We start from the raw sequence: 14,760 nt of genomic DNA on the forward strand, positions 1-14,760 counted from the left end.
AAAAAAGTTTTCATTTATTTATTTTTTTTTATACTGCTGGCAAAACTTGGTTTGTTGGAAAATAAGTTAGAAAATAAATCATATTTGAAAGAAAGACACAGTCAGCACTGCATTTACAGAGACAGGCTGTGGACCTTCATCTGGCATGCAGGACTTAAACCTTTTCTTTCATTAAATTAGTAAAAGAAAGTAAATCTTTACGAGTCTGACAAATGTTAAATAAATTGCCTTTAATTAAAGCAATTTGGGAAGCTCTTTAATCTCCTGTTGACTAAGTGGTCAAAATGAAGTAAATGCAGCCGTCGTCAGCATCCTGTTTTTGTTTTGGCCTCATTTTGCACCACAAACCGAGCAGAGCATCAGCAGCAGCAGCAAGGATGCCAGCAGGGTGGAGATGGAGAGCAACCAGAGAACATCGAGAGCGTGTTATCACATAATGACAGTCCCAGCACTGAAAACACACACTGCAGCTCCTCCAGGAATAGCTGCTCAGTCAAACAGGTCAAAGTCAGAGAGGGAACTAAAAACTGGAAAAGATGAAAGACATTTTTACGAATGGCTTTTATTCTGTCTTCATCAGGTACAAACTTTCTGGGCACATTAAAATTATAATAAAGTCTGACGACTGCAGTTGCTTTGCGTGTGGGTTTTTAGGTCAAACCAAATTCAGCCATATATATAGCAGAGCTGTTAAAAGTACTTAAGAGTTCAAAACATTAAATATAGGCACTGGAATAGCTTAAAAGGACAGATGTTTTAAGACTACAGCATTGTCCAAAGGCGTCCTCTGCCACTAGCAGGGAAAGAGCTCTTGCATTTCAGATAATAAGCATGAATCCACATTTTAAAAAAGTCCTGTATAGGAGGAGCAAAAATACAAGTTAAGCCGTCACAGACTTGGAGGTCATGGTGGCAGCGTGTGTTGCTGTGCTGAACTGCAGACCACAGGAATGGCCTATTTTAGGAAAAGATCTCCTCCTCTGAAAGAAGAAAGCACAGCTCGCCTCCTCACTGAGCGTCCAGGATGTCTGTGGGTAGGACGTCTGGTTTGCCACTCGGGCTCTGTGATGTCTCCCCTGACCAGGAAGAGGGGGTGACCTGATTATAGAGGATGTCCTGAGAGCCAAAAAGTGGCTCCTTGAGATTCAGGGTGTAGATGAGGAACAGATTGAGAGCCACCATGGCGATGAGCGGGAAGACGGTCAGGCCGGAGCCGAAGCCTCGCCAGGAGCTGCACACGTTCAGGCTGACCCAGTAAACAAGCCTATGGAGAATTAAACAGGAAATCAGATCAAGTTAAAACTTTACTGATAAACACTCACAACCTACCTGACAGTGTTTCAAAGAGCAAGACTCCCAGTTAAACCATTTTATACGTGCTGAAGTCATGTAACAGTGTGTCTACATGCATAAACCAGTGAAATGTAATACTTTTTGAGACTTTTTCAATATTACTTTAAATTATATTTAAGAAAAAAACGGGGTGGAAAAACACAAAAAGTGAAAATATACTCTTTAGACATGTTAAGGTCAATTCAAACTGAACAGTGTACAGTGTACATTGAGTAAAGTACATTGACACTGATGATACTGTGTTTACCACACAGAGAAAATAACATGCAGGCTGGCCAGCAGAGCCTTAGTTTAACAATGCAGACTCATTGTGTGACCTTAATGCGAAGAGGGAGCAAAAATAGGGGCACTGAGGACATACAGGTGTTGTGTTGAAGTCTATTCCCCCGTCGAACAATGATTCCCTTCTGTTAAAGGATCAGTGTGTAAGATTTAGGGGCATTTAGGTGTTAACTGTTCAGGAGGTTTTACCGGGAGTCAAATTATTCACAGAGGTCTCTTCCTTTACGAAACAAACACACCCAGTGATTTAAACTGGTAAAAACACTAAATAAAGCATTTTCACTCTAAAAAATTAGTGTTTTTCCAACTCTCTCACCATGGACGGCATGCTGATGACAGTGGCCGACATGACCCTGTATAGAGTGTTTGGTTTGTCCATTCTGGGCTACTGTAGAAATGTGGTGGTGCAACATGGCGATGTTTGTAGACAAGGACCCACTTCGTATGTAGCTATAAACAGCTCTTTTTTTTTTTTTAAAGATTATTTTTTTGGCATTTTTGCCTTTATTAGATAGGACAGATCAGCAGTGTGAAAGGGGGAGAGAGAGGGGATGACATGTAGCAACGGGCCGCGAGCTGGACTCGAACCCGCGGCCGCTGCGGCACGGACAGTGCCATTATTCAAGGGGCGCCTGCTTTATCGACTAAGCCACCGGACGCCCAAACAGCTCATTTTAAAGTCATAAAAACACGACAGTTCATATTTTCAAGGGATTTTACACTTACAAAAACATATTGTATTATATTCCATTTCTGCTAATATATCCTCCCAAGTCCTACGCACTGGACCTTTGTAATGATGTTCCCCATATAGAAATGGAAATTCTTACTCTGATGTGACTAAAAAACATTTAAGACCCATCAATCCATCCAGAATTTAGGACTATTTAATACCTTTTATGGCCTTTTATTGATAAATGTGTACTTGAGACATTTTAGGCCTTTTTATGGACCTGCAGCCTGGTCCTTTACAAGTAAAAGTAACATTTTTGGCTTTGATCAAAATATATTAGCAACAATTGGATGAATTGAAATTAAATTTGGTTCAGACATTCGTACATTGAGGATGAATTAAAATAACTTAAATGATCTGCAGACTTTTCCCATCCCTGGTTAATGAACAAAAATTAGCCTCACTTTGCGTTTAGTAAGATAGCATGACTAGCATGATGGCATGTTAAACTATAGTAGTGACCATGGGTACATTTAAACACACTCCACAATGGACTGAACCCCACCTCCATCCACAGCAAGACAGAAAAACAGGTCAACAGCTTTGAATATCTCAGATTCATCATAAACAATATACCAGGTTCCAGTCAACACATCAATAAACACCAGTAAACCAGCAAAGACTCACTGTCATACTAAACTCAAAGCACTGTCTGTTGCTGCTTTATGGAAGCATAATTCAGCCCATCCCGCTGCTCCTGCTGCCCGTACTGCTCCAGCTGCTTCTTCCCTATGTTAACCATTACCAGCAAAGAAACAAACTTATGAGCATCACACACACTGCATCCAAAACCATCTGCGCTCCCACACCCAGTCTCTCAGATACGAACCTCAGAGCCACGCCCAGAACTCAGAATAGCAAACGACACTGATCATCCCCTCAATCAACACTTCACATTACTCACATCTGGCCGGAGATACCAGACTCTTAAATGGAGAAGATCTCACTTCAGTTTTATCTCAAAAACATCTGTCTTGATGACACTGTTGTGAGCTGGGATGATGAATACATTAATGGAGATTTCTGTGTTCTGTCTACATCTGTATGTTGCTATATTTGTGTATCCATATGCTTTTGTGTACTGGCAGCGGAAACAAATATCCCTCTAGGACATTAAATCTAAATCCAAATGGTAAATATGACCTGCCAAACATCAGCATATTAACACTGTGAAGGTGTTATAATGACTTGTTGCTGTATGACTTCCTTCTCAATAATACGGCTGGGTTGCACCAACAATTGATTTAAACTGAAATCGTCTATAATCAGAGTTTAGTAAAACTAGGTTTAAATGAGTAAATCCAGATTTAAAATTAAGCAGAGCACTGGATTTTATTAATAGGATCAAGCGTCATATCAAAATGTAAGTAACAAATAATAAACAAGTACTTAAATATATAAACACATACATATTGAGCATGCTGTTGGCACCTAGTATGTATAAAAAAGAGTTGGAGTCATTAGCTGTCTTAATGGCTCCTTTTCTGTAACAATAAATGTTACATTAAATGTTACATTGTTGCTATCTTGTTTAAAGTTGCCAGCTTAACAGTACTCATGGTGACAGTTGGCCTAATCTTCCTGTTCAGCTCAAAACATCAAGTGTACTTGGTAAACCAGTATCTTGACAAAAATTCGTCATCATCACATCATCATCATATCAGTCAAGTGGGTTGAGTTTGTCTCTCAACTTTCTCTGAGGAACGTGATTCTTTGGCCCAATTCATCTCGAAAAGGCAGTCATCAAAGAGTTAAACCTCCTCAACTGTAGGTTTAAAGTTAACCCCAAATCACAGTTTAAATTTGAGTTTAAAGTTTTGGTGCAAAACAATTAAATGTAATCTATGTTAAGAGAGAGAGATAGAGATTCAAAGTTAATCTTTATGAATTTTAAGCTATTTTTTTTAAGTTTGGTGCAACAGAACTGACACTTAAACCATGATTTAATCAGGTTTAAAAGTTGATCCTTGTTTGTGCAATCCAGCCTAAATGTTTAATATGTGCTGCCCTGCAATCAGATTTGTCCTTATGTCTTTATTGTGAACTGACGTGATGTGTGCTTAATGTCCCATGCCGTGCATCAAAATCACGAACGAGCAACCTAGTTTAATTTCGAAACACTTTCCTTCATCGAACACTCCTTTGGTCCACATCTGAGCCTCACCTTCCAAAGATAAACATGGTGACCAGTATAGGCACCAACTTCAGCTGGTCTTGAGGAAGTAAAGCGGCCATAACGACAAGGTTGAGGATATAGAGGAGTAACTGCTCCAACGACGCCGTGACAAACAGCTGCTGCACCGCCTGTCTTCTGGGAAACGACTCCTGCAGACCGAAGGAGGCTGTGCAGAACTGGCACGCTGCACCCATGAGCATCGCTGTGAGGGATGAAAGAGCAATAAGTCAGTTAGCATCTTGAATCTTGGCCATCTTTCCACAAACAACTCCTCACTGCACTTGATCTTGTCTGACAGCATACTTTGTCATTACAATATCTTCATTTGAATACAGCAACTGCCAGCAGCGTGGCCTGCACGCAAATACTCCTCACAGTCATCAGCTTGACAAATAGGTGAGAGGAAAATGGTCTGGACGGGCTTTAGTTGGGATGTTTTTGCCACCTGCCCTCTTGATTCTGGTCACCCAGGTTGGAAAGTGATTAAAATATTCTGAAACAATTAGGCCACAGCCTGGGAGACGAGAGACGCAGCCAACCTCTTATTGTAGTTTCCATTTAAAGCTATGTGCAGGAGAAGGAAATTATGCTTCTCTCCAGAGGCCCGGGGAGACGTCTGCTGCTCTGAGGTTGAAAGCGCATGAAATTAAAGGGGACAGGAGACACTGAAACATTCCAAGACAAGGCGGCCAGACAAACCAAATCCTCTCTTAATCTTTTATCTTTCATTTGTGGCGCTCACTCGGCTGTTTTTAATGTCAGTGTGCAGGTGTTTGAAGCATACCCAGCAGGATGGGGACGGCTGCCACCACGCAGCAGCAGAGGGTGAAAACGATGCGGCTGGTTGTGTCGGGGCAGTCGGGGGGTTTTATAGGGACATAGAAATAGAGTGCATAGAGGATCCCAGCTGCGCACAGAAGAGAAGCCAGCACTGAGAAGAAAGCAGGAACTCGGCCACTCTGACAGCATTTACACTGGCAGCAGCGGCAGCAGCATCGTCCCCGATCTGAAGCCTCCTCTGTGGCCTCACAAGTCTCTCTCCGCCCCTCTGAGCTCCACACAGTCAGCTCCACGCTTTCTGGCGGGGGGCCTATCAGAGGCCGACCCTCATCCACTGTGCAGTCCAGAGTGGTGGATTCTGGACTCCATCTCGGTGTGTCTGTGCCGTTGGGAATGTCTCCCTGTGAGGCTGGGGTTGGAAAGCTGATGCGGTTTTCCATTGCGGCGTCCAAATTGTGTGCTGTGATGATCGGACTGGAAAGAGTTTGATCCAGCTCCCCCTCCTCTGTCTGATCTGCTTGTGGCTCCACTGGGAGGTCGTCGCCGGGCTGCTGGTGGCAGGGAGCAGAGCCTGTTCAAACCAGAGCACATTTTAACACACAATCCAAAACCGGATACTGAGAGCAATCAGCTGCAGACTGACACTAATCAATCATCCCCTCACTGCAAGTCAGGCCTGCGTCTCATGTAACATTTTGGAGGAGTGAGCACATGGCCGGATTAACCTATTAAGGGGCCTCGGGGCCAAAGACTGCTGTTTGGCCCCTACTGACCCCACCTCCTCTGTGTGATTGAAGTACTAATACTACACCGCAAAAACACTCTGTAAAAGTCTAAGTAATGTAGGTATAAGTAAAAAAGTAAGAGTAAGTAAGTATAATCACCAACATTTACTTAAAGTATTAAAAGTAAAAATACCCAACAAAGAAAACAAAGAAGCAAACCACCCAAAAAAAGAAAAACAATATAAGATAAATAAATAAAATAAATAAGAAAACAACACAGGTTTATTAAAAGATTAGGTTATTAAAAATACTTGCCAATTTATTTCCTGTCAATTGGCTAATTGGTTAATCCACTTGTTGTAGATGTATAAACTGCTGTGTAGTGTAATTTATGACAAAACATATTTTATAGACTCTAGTAACTAAAGCCTTCAAATCAATGTAGTGAAGTAAAAAGTACAATATTATTATTATCCCTTTTAAATATAGTGGAGTAAAAGTATTAAGTAGTGTTAAAAGAAAAGAATCAAGTAAAGTACAAGTACCTCAAATTTGTATTTAAGTACAGAACTCGAGTAAATGTAATCTGTCAGCTCCTCCATATTCTCATCGTTACAGCATACAAAGAGACAGAAACTAACCAAGTGTCCTGAGCAGGAATATTACAACATAATCACGTGATTTCTTTGTGTGAAATATTTTGTGATAATTTGATTAAGCTCTGAATAATTTAGGAAGATGCCCCATATGTACCCAATATAAATGGACATCACTACAGTCCTGAGACTAGACTCACAGGACCACAAAAGAAGAACCCACCCTAGTGGTTAAAATGCACTTATCCAAATACCCAAAAAACAATATATAGTAGTACATAGTAGTACACAGGCATAGTAGTTGGAGGTTCTGGGTCTCTGTGGTTCTGGCTCATTAATAGTCTAGCTTTAAGTGTCTTGTTTCTTTAAAAAAATGTAATCACATTATATAGAATCAATTATTCACTTAACATCAAGCATCGTGAGGCAGTGTGCAGAAAGAGTCACTGAGGTCATCTGCAGCTGTTTTCAGCTTTTACATACAGTTTGTGTTTTCACTGTTGCTGCAGGCGGTCATATCAACATCCATGAAACATCTACGTAAATGATTTCCTGCAAACATTCACCTTCTTCACATTATAGATGAGGTCTCCCTCCTGTAGGACTGCACCACTTTGGAGTCTACATAAGTCTGTCTCATGTCTGTTTTGACTTAGGACCATAAAAAACTTTTTTCTTGGTCAGTTACTTCTTTATGTTATTTATTGTGTCATGCACATGCATGCACTTGGTCCACATGGACTTTATAGGACACCACAACTGCATCTGCAGTGGTTAAATGTTTTTCAGAAAACAGCAGAACTTTTTATATTCAACATAACAAAGGACTTAGTCTGCAGTCCCGTGCTGGACATATAAAATTTGCCACAAAGACTGCTTTCCACAAACATAACTTTAGTTATTTTAATATTCCATCCAGAGGAAAAAGTCCTTAGTCCTAAAGTCCTTAGATAGTCAAATAATGAGCAATAAAACATTAGGTTTTCAATCTCACCTATATAACATAAGAAAACAAAGCCATTCCTTTTCAGGGAGACGATGAAATCTGTCTGTTTCTAAAGCTAATAGTTAATATATGACTAGTAATAATAATAATTCTGTAATGCTGAGAAAATTTCATACAATTTCAACTCTATATGTACCTAAATGTAATTGTACTTTGTTTTTTTCCACCTCACAGCGCAGGACATTGTTATGTCCTCATCAGTGAAAACCTTTATGCAAGACACCGATGTTGATTTAGTCCAGAGTGTCTGTAGATCTACACATGTGCTAAACATAAAAAAAAAACCTTCTTTTATTATGGACTGCATATTAACTGTCGCTCTGCTTTAATCAGCCCTGACTCCTTCTTAACCCTCTTTCGATCCAGTCTGGACTCAAACTCGACTTCTGCCTTGGCTAATTTGCTCTGGCCTCCACTCAAATCCTGCAGACAGTAAAAAACAGCAGTAATAACTCACTCCTCAGCTGATTGGTCGCTGGTGGCTGTTCAAGGGAGCGCTGGGAGCCGGAGACGGAGTGGGAGGACGAGTGCAGCTCCTCCACCGAGGACTCTGGGCTGTCTGACACCGGCGCCAAGGAGATCTGCGTGTCCAGGTCCAGGAAGGGGGAGAAGGAGAGCCTGGTGGGGTCGATGTCCTGGAGCTGGTTGATGATGTCGCTGATGGACTCCTTCATGCTGTCAAGCTCCTTCGCATTCTGCCGGTTAGTGGCCTGAAGCCCCGAGGTGCTCATAGTCACACTGCCTTAGAGGAGCAGGAGGAGGTCCAGACAAAAAGCAGACCGAAAACAGTTATAAACACCAAACCAGGGACACACAGTTACACCACCTCCGTTCTCCTCCAAGTGTCTGAGGAGCCAAATCAGCGTACGTCTTTAAAAAGCAGCAGAATTTCATCTTTACTTCTTATTTAAGAGAGGCAATTCTTCACTTTTTCAAGCATCTGAGTGCAAAGAAGCCACATCAGAATAAACACTAAAGGAATATTTAAGGTCATTAAAAAAAACTTTGGGAAACTGTTTCCAACCAAAATGACAAGCACAGAAGAATTATGAGTTGTACACTTATTTGTTCTTTATATTTATATTGACAATTTATATTGTCGTTTGTGTTTTTTGCATCTCTTTTATCTCCCTTTTATTCAACATGTAAGTTTACCCACTTACTTAGTTTACTTTTTTTTCTTAACTAAAGATTTAAAGTCCGAATTAGGAATGTAGCCTATATAAGCACTTAAAAGTTTTTACTGGGACTTCATGTGGAGTGAATTCATGCTCATGTTATGTGAGGAAAAGAGCTTTTTGGGTGGAAATAAAGGAAATCAATGTTTATATATCAGTGGATGTACAATAATCAGCACTGACAGGAAGTCAGAGTTTATCTTTCTCTGCTAGGTAACGCACCCTGTGCATGTTTGAACTGTTTTCATGTAAGTATTTCTTTTACTTGAGACTTTTTCTCACAAAAATAAACACATGTAAAACACTGTAGTGATTTAATTTTGATAACACTGATATGGATAGATGGAAATAACACACTGGCACATACTACAGGGTACATTTTTCTACCTCTATATCTAACAAATAAGACTGCACATTTGATTGTACAACTAGGACACTGAGGTCATGATCTCTTTTTTAAGATCTCTTTTCTTTTTTAAGAATCTGAGATTTCAACAACAGTTTATATTCAAATATTAAAAAAGGTATTCATGGTGGGTATTTTGCAGGTGCATTTCAGTGTCTTTAGACTCAAAATACATTTGACTTAAGTACTGGAAGAACTAAAGTTACATATCAATAGAAGTGGCATTCAAATCAATGATTTAGAGTCTGAGCCAGGATTGCCTGCACATGGCTCTCAACATGGAGGTGGCTAAGCCGATGGCCAAGAGCTAATGATGCTAACAGTGCAAACAACATAAACAGCTCTAACTACGACAATGGTGCTGACAAAGCTAACGGCGTTAACCTTGGGGAAAGGAACCAGTAGGTGGGTGCTACGCTTCCGCAACAACCATGTCTCGCTGCTGTGTGTTGGGATGGCGTTAGCAGCTGTAAGCACTGTATGAGCGAAATGGAGAGTGGCGGAGATTACCTAACCGGTGGGATAACGCACAGGGAGTCAAATGCACTAACATGCACACATGGCCAGACCAACTACAGCAACAACGAAAGGGGAAGATCTGAATATTACACGGCGGTAGGTTGGCATGATTTCACTCTCTGTTCAGGATTCCATTACTCCACTATATCTTTACATTGCAAATTTACTGCTATATTAACCCTTTAATACCTGAGCAAATTGGCTAGATATCCTTAAAAAAACATGCAAAGAGGGCAACAAGCAATTCAATAAGAGATTAGTAAAAACTTACAAGAAAATGACCTGAAAAGTTTTTAAAAAGTAAAAAAAAAGACAATGACCTCAAGAAAGTGCTAAAAAGGTGTTCTTATTTTTTCTGTGACATAATTTAAAGTATATAAATAAGAGAACTATAAATATGGTTTTTGATGACATTTTCCCCTTATTTTTTGCTAATATATTACTATAATTCCCACCAGCTAATTGTTAGATTATTTCCCTGTCACCTTTTACCAGTTCTTTGCAGTCTGCAGGACAGAAATCAAATTAATTTGCAGTGGCTTCAGAGATTTAAGAGTTAGTAAGAAAACTGATGTTGGTCCAGTTGTTAAAGGGTTAATGATCTGAATGTATATAGACTCTTTAACTTTGGGGAATATAACAAAAAACAATAATTTGAGATTTGGAGAAATACGCATATTGTTTTCTTTCCGAGAGCTTGGTGAGATGATTGATACTGCTCTCACTTTGGCCTTTTAATTGTGAAGCTGAAGCAAACACCTGGCTGGCTTAGCTTAGCATAGAGACTGTGAGAAAAAAAACCCAAACACATTTAAAGCTTCAGTTTATGCACGTATTAAACAAACGAAATACTGGCACTGTTTACTAGTGATCCCTGAAGGTTCTGGTCAAATTCGGATTATTTTGGACAGAGCCAAACTAGCTGTTTCCCCCTGCTGAGTTTGCATTTTCTTGGATGGCCAACCAAGCTCTCCCTATGATTGGCCATAGGACGATCAGAAATAACACAAAGCAGGATTACATCACTATAAGGGCATACATAGTTAAATTTTAATTATCCTACAGTTAAAACACAATCCACACCATTTTTTAATGGATAACTTTAAATTACATTCAATCAAGAGGTAACTCAGGACTGAATCATTTAGTCAGCAGCAGTGAAAAGTAACTAAGTACATCTACTCTAATGCTGCACAGTTTTGAGGTACTTTCCATTTTATGCGACTTTGCACTTCCACTGCACTAATTCTTGTATTTCTTACTTCTTTGTATCAGCCAATAACACTAATTAATTAAAATGCAAAAAAACGTAAGCATGGGGGGATTAAATTTGAAAAACAAAAAAATGCTGGGAACTTGTATGTCATATTGAAAGCTTCAGTTTTGATTAAACATTTGCTAAAGGCATTTAAATAAAGATTTGTGTTGGAGTTTGTTATATTCCAAATTCTAAATACTGACAGAAAGATTTTAAATTTTATTATAAATGAATAGCGGTTCCAAATATCAGTAATTGTTCTCAATAACTAATATCAGCCCTGAAAAACAAACATCGGTCGACCTGTCAATAATATAGTTATTATCATTCTGGCAGTTGATATTCTGCATAATGAGTATACCTACTTTCACTTTTTATTCTTAGAGGTAATTGTGTTGCCACATTTTAATGCAGGGCCACTTATGATGGAGTATTTTCATTGTATTGCTACCTTTACTTAAGTAAGTATGATCTGAATACTAATTTTACCATTAATGGTTACTTTTTCGATGACTTTTGACTGAACAAACGCGCAAAATATACCTTAGGTAGACGACGATGACTGGACAAAGGCGACCGACAATGACTGTAAAATAACACCACTCACGCGCCTTTGTTGGTCTGCCGTTATTTCAGAGCTTTTCATTAACATCTGCAGATTGAATTTGGAGCATTTTCTTCTGGATGTTTTTGGCGCACATCCAACTGTGGCGCAGAAGCGGCACGCAAAATCTGCGGCGGGGATCTTTCTCCAAACAAATGAGGACTTTACCTTGTATAGTGCGCAAATTAGGACTGGTTGGACTGGAAGGGAATAAATCTCGCTGGTTATCAGAACTGGCGTGGCTGTGGAAACGCGCGTAGGGGCCAATGTGCTTTAACTCCCCGCTGAAAAAACAACTTCTCTCCCGCTGCTGAGCAACTATTTGTTTTAGGGTTTTTTTTCTTTTTTTTTTTTTTTTACAATTCCTCTTCCACAAAGCAAGTGAAGTCTCGTCTTGTGTAGTTTAACATATGGGTTACGGGATGAGCCTAATTTGGTGATAAATAAATCAACCGTGCCCGCATAAATGTGCGCGTAAAGGACACGCAAGTCCTTTTCAAATAGCAGCGCTGAAACCTTATATTATGTGGCCATTCAGCAGCAATTACAGCAGTTTAACAGCCAGATTTCACACAAATGTTGACTAATTTTGCTCCGTGTTGTGCCTGTTTAAGCGCTTTATTCATGAGAAGCATGCCGCGTATAAATGCACTTACTTTAGTCGGAGGTTGCAGAGTATTTGGTGAGTTTACTCTTCTCGCAGTAAAAAAAAAACCTCTCCGTCCTTCTCTGCCTTTCTTCCCTCCCCCTCCGTTTGCTTTTTGTCTTCCAGGATCCTGAACTTCTGAATCAAATTTCAAGACGGACAAAATACTAGGATTTTCCTCCGCCCACTTAAGTTTTTTTTCTTTCCTGGGTACCATGTCCAACACCATATGGAGCAAATAAAGCCGGGGGAGGAGGAGGAGGAGGAGGCACTTTCTCCCAGTTTACCTCCAAATTCAACATTAACAGTCACATCCATCACAAGCACGACTTTAACTAAACAGCTCCGTAAACATTTACACTGAAACTAAACCTCCGCTCTCCTCTAATATTCATACAAAGAATGACAGCGTGTAATCACTTTACTTGTCTTGTAAATCTTTTGTAAAATAAATAAATAAACAAAAAATTAACCATGTGGTCCCTTTATTCTCCTTAGCACTGATTTAGCATTCATTTATGGATAATAATTATAATGAATTTAATTATAAACAAACATATTAGGGCTACTTGATATAGAGAAAAAAAGACATCATCCTATTTTTGACCAAAAGTCTCTAAATCGATATTTGACATTGTAGCGCTGATCATCAGTGTTTTCTCAAAATATACACAATGTGATCTTTGATAAATAATCATCAGTAATGTGGATCAGGGGCGTACATTTAGAAAGTGCAAGCAGGGTGGTAACTGGGGTCCACAGAGACAGTGGGCCTTCAAACAATACGTTGGGCACAAAATGAGCTACTGCAAATACTTCAGATTGCCACTTTTAAAAATGTGTCTATGTTCAAAGACAAACTCACATTAGATTAAAAATGGTGCCATTTGCAATATATGTCATTGAAAAGGCAAGCCTATCTTCATTATGGTTTGCAGTTTTTTTTGTACAATATTCAGTAGCAATCTATAACAAAACATGTTCTTAAGTATATGCGTGTCCTACAAAAACTATATAATTATTCTAAACCATTAAATTCAATGAATTATTCCAAATTTTACTTGGTATTTTTTGTCATATACAGAAATGCAATGATGATTTTTGGAATATATGTATGTTGGGGTCATGCAGTGTCAAGTCTCTGTCTGATCATGAGGCCAGATGATAACATTATGTGGTAGCTACTTAAGGTGCATAACTAGTAACTATGGTGCAGTAGCTTGTTGTAACTACCTTACGCACCTGATGTGGATATAATGACTAAGCAGTAAACAGCAAATAATAGAACAGCAAAACCAGTCTGGCAAGTTTGGAAAATTCACAACACTTTAAGTTGCCTTTAAAACCAGGAAAAGACAACACTTGATATATCCAAAATCTAAAATGATATCTACTCTCATATATAGTCTCATAATATATTGCTCTGGCCTATATTTAAAGTATAGTGACCAGTATAAGTGTGTTAAAACAGAGTTTATATTGATGGTATTGGGTTTAGCCTCTTCTCTTTAGTTTCCTTTTTAATTATTTTATGTCTTGTTTAAGGTTTTAAACAGACAACAGACTAATTTGGTAATAAAAGTAATTTATAAAGAATTAATGCTGGACTTTTGCTGGTTTCCAGCTTCTAAAATTTAAAGATTTGCTGCTTGTCTGATTTATTTCATTGCAGGCTGAATATATTTATGTTTTAGACCACAGAAAATACTATTTAAACAGGCCATCTCAGGCTAATTTATATTTTCAAAGATTTCAAAATATATACACCCACATTACATTGCATACAACTGATCAACTGTAAAAATAGATTAAGCTATAATGAAAGTAATTGTCAGTTTTGCCCTTTTATCGCATTTGATTTTCTTTGGTATCACTATGATGTTCAGATAACATTACTAAAATGTTAAATATATTTGGGCAGTTGTGTTTTGGCACACCTGTATTAGACAAAATATGTTTTTCCTCAGTGACAAATAAAAACCTTTGCTTTTATCTAAAGGTTTTTGTGAGAAATCTGTCAAGAGACGCCACAGACGTTTGATCCCTGTATGCTGTAAAAACATCGAAAATCCTAACCACTGTTAAATGTGATTTTTATGTAGACTGTTATTTCACAATCTACCTCTGAAAGTGATCCCACCTATCCATCACACATCTTTTCCATTTTCTCTTCTAAACCCCGGTGGCTCTTTCCTGCTACACAGGAAGTGATGAGTTTTATTTGTTCAGCAGCAGGAAGAGCCTTTAAAATCATAAAATTACAAACCCAGACTCTACTGAAAATCCTGAAAAGATGTCAAAAAGGTAAAATCATGAAAAGTACCTGACAACAGTTTCTGAGGTTCATGAAATCCACCAGCTGAGCAGACGTTGACCAGGTTTGGGCTGCAGTCCTGTGGAATACATTATTATTTCATCATTTCATATTTTAGTAAGCAGATGAGACACAAATGTGATTTCATTCTGCTGCATCACTGTTACCTCACTGACAATATTTG

General features: G+C 38.9%; 1 protein-coding gene across 3 annotated transcripts; it reads right to left on the reverse strand.

Annotated features, from left to right (window-relative positions):
* Window positions 1–395: 395 nt before the first annotated feature.
* Window positions 396–14,631, reverse strand: LOC121941188. 3 transcript variants are annotated; one of them, XM_042483922.1, is made up of 5 exons: window positions 14,586–14,631; window positions 8,109–8,393; window positions 5,329–5,895; window positions 4,533–4,746; window positions 396–1,264 (listed from the first exon to the last, which is right to left on the reverse strand). In XM_042483922.1, the coding sequence occupies exons 2-5, from the start codon at window positions 8,380–8,382 to the stop codon at window positions 1,009–1,011; spliced, it is 1,311 nt and encodes a 436-aa protein (XP_042339856.1). In that variant the 5' UTR covers window positions 8,383–8,393; window positions 14,586–14,631; the 3' UTR covers window positions 396–1,008. The 3 variants fall into 3 exon arrangements, with proteins under 3 accessions (XP_042339856.1, XP_042339857.1, XP_042339855.1); XM_042483923.1 differs by lacking the exon at window positions 14,586–14,631 and adding an exon at window positions 12,273–12,456 and having other exon boundaries at window positions 8,109–8,389; XM_042483921.1 differs by lacking the exon at window positions 14,586–14,631 and adding an exon at window positions 12,273–12,456.
* Between the last annotated feature and the right edge of the window lie 129 nt (window positions 14,632–14,760).

This window comes from Plectropomus leopardus, chromosome 3 (genome assembly GCF_008729295.1).
Source record: "Plectropomus leopardus isolate mb chromosome 3, YSFRI_Pleo_2.0, whole genome shotgun sequence".
NCBI lineage: Eukaryota > Metazoa > Chordata > Actinopteri > Perciformes > Serranidae > Plectropomus > Plectropomus leopardus.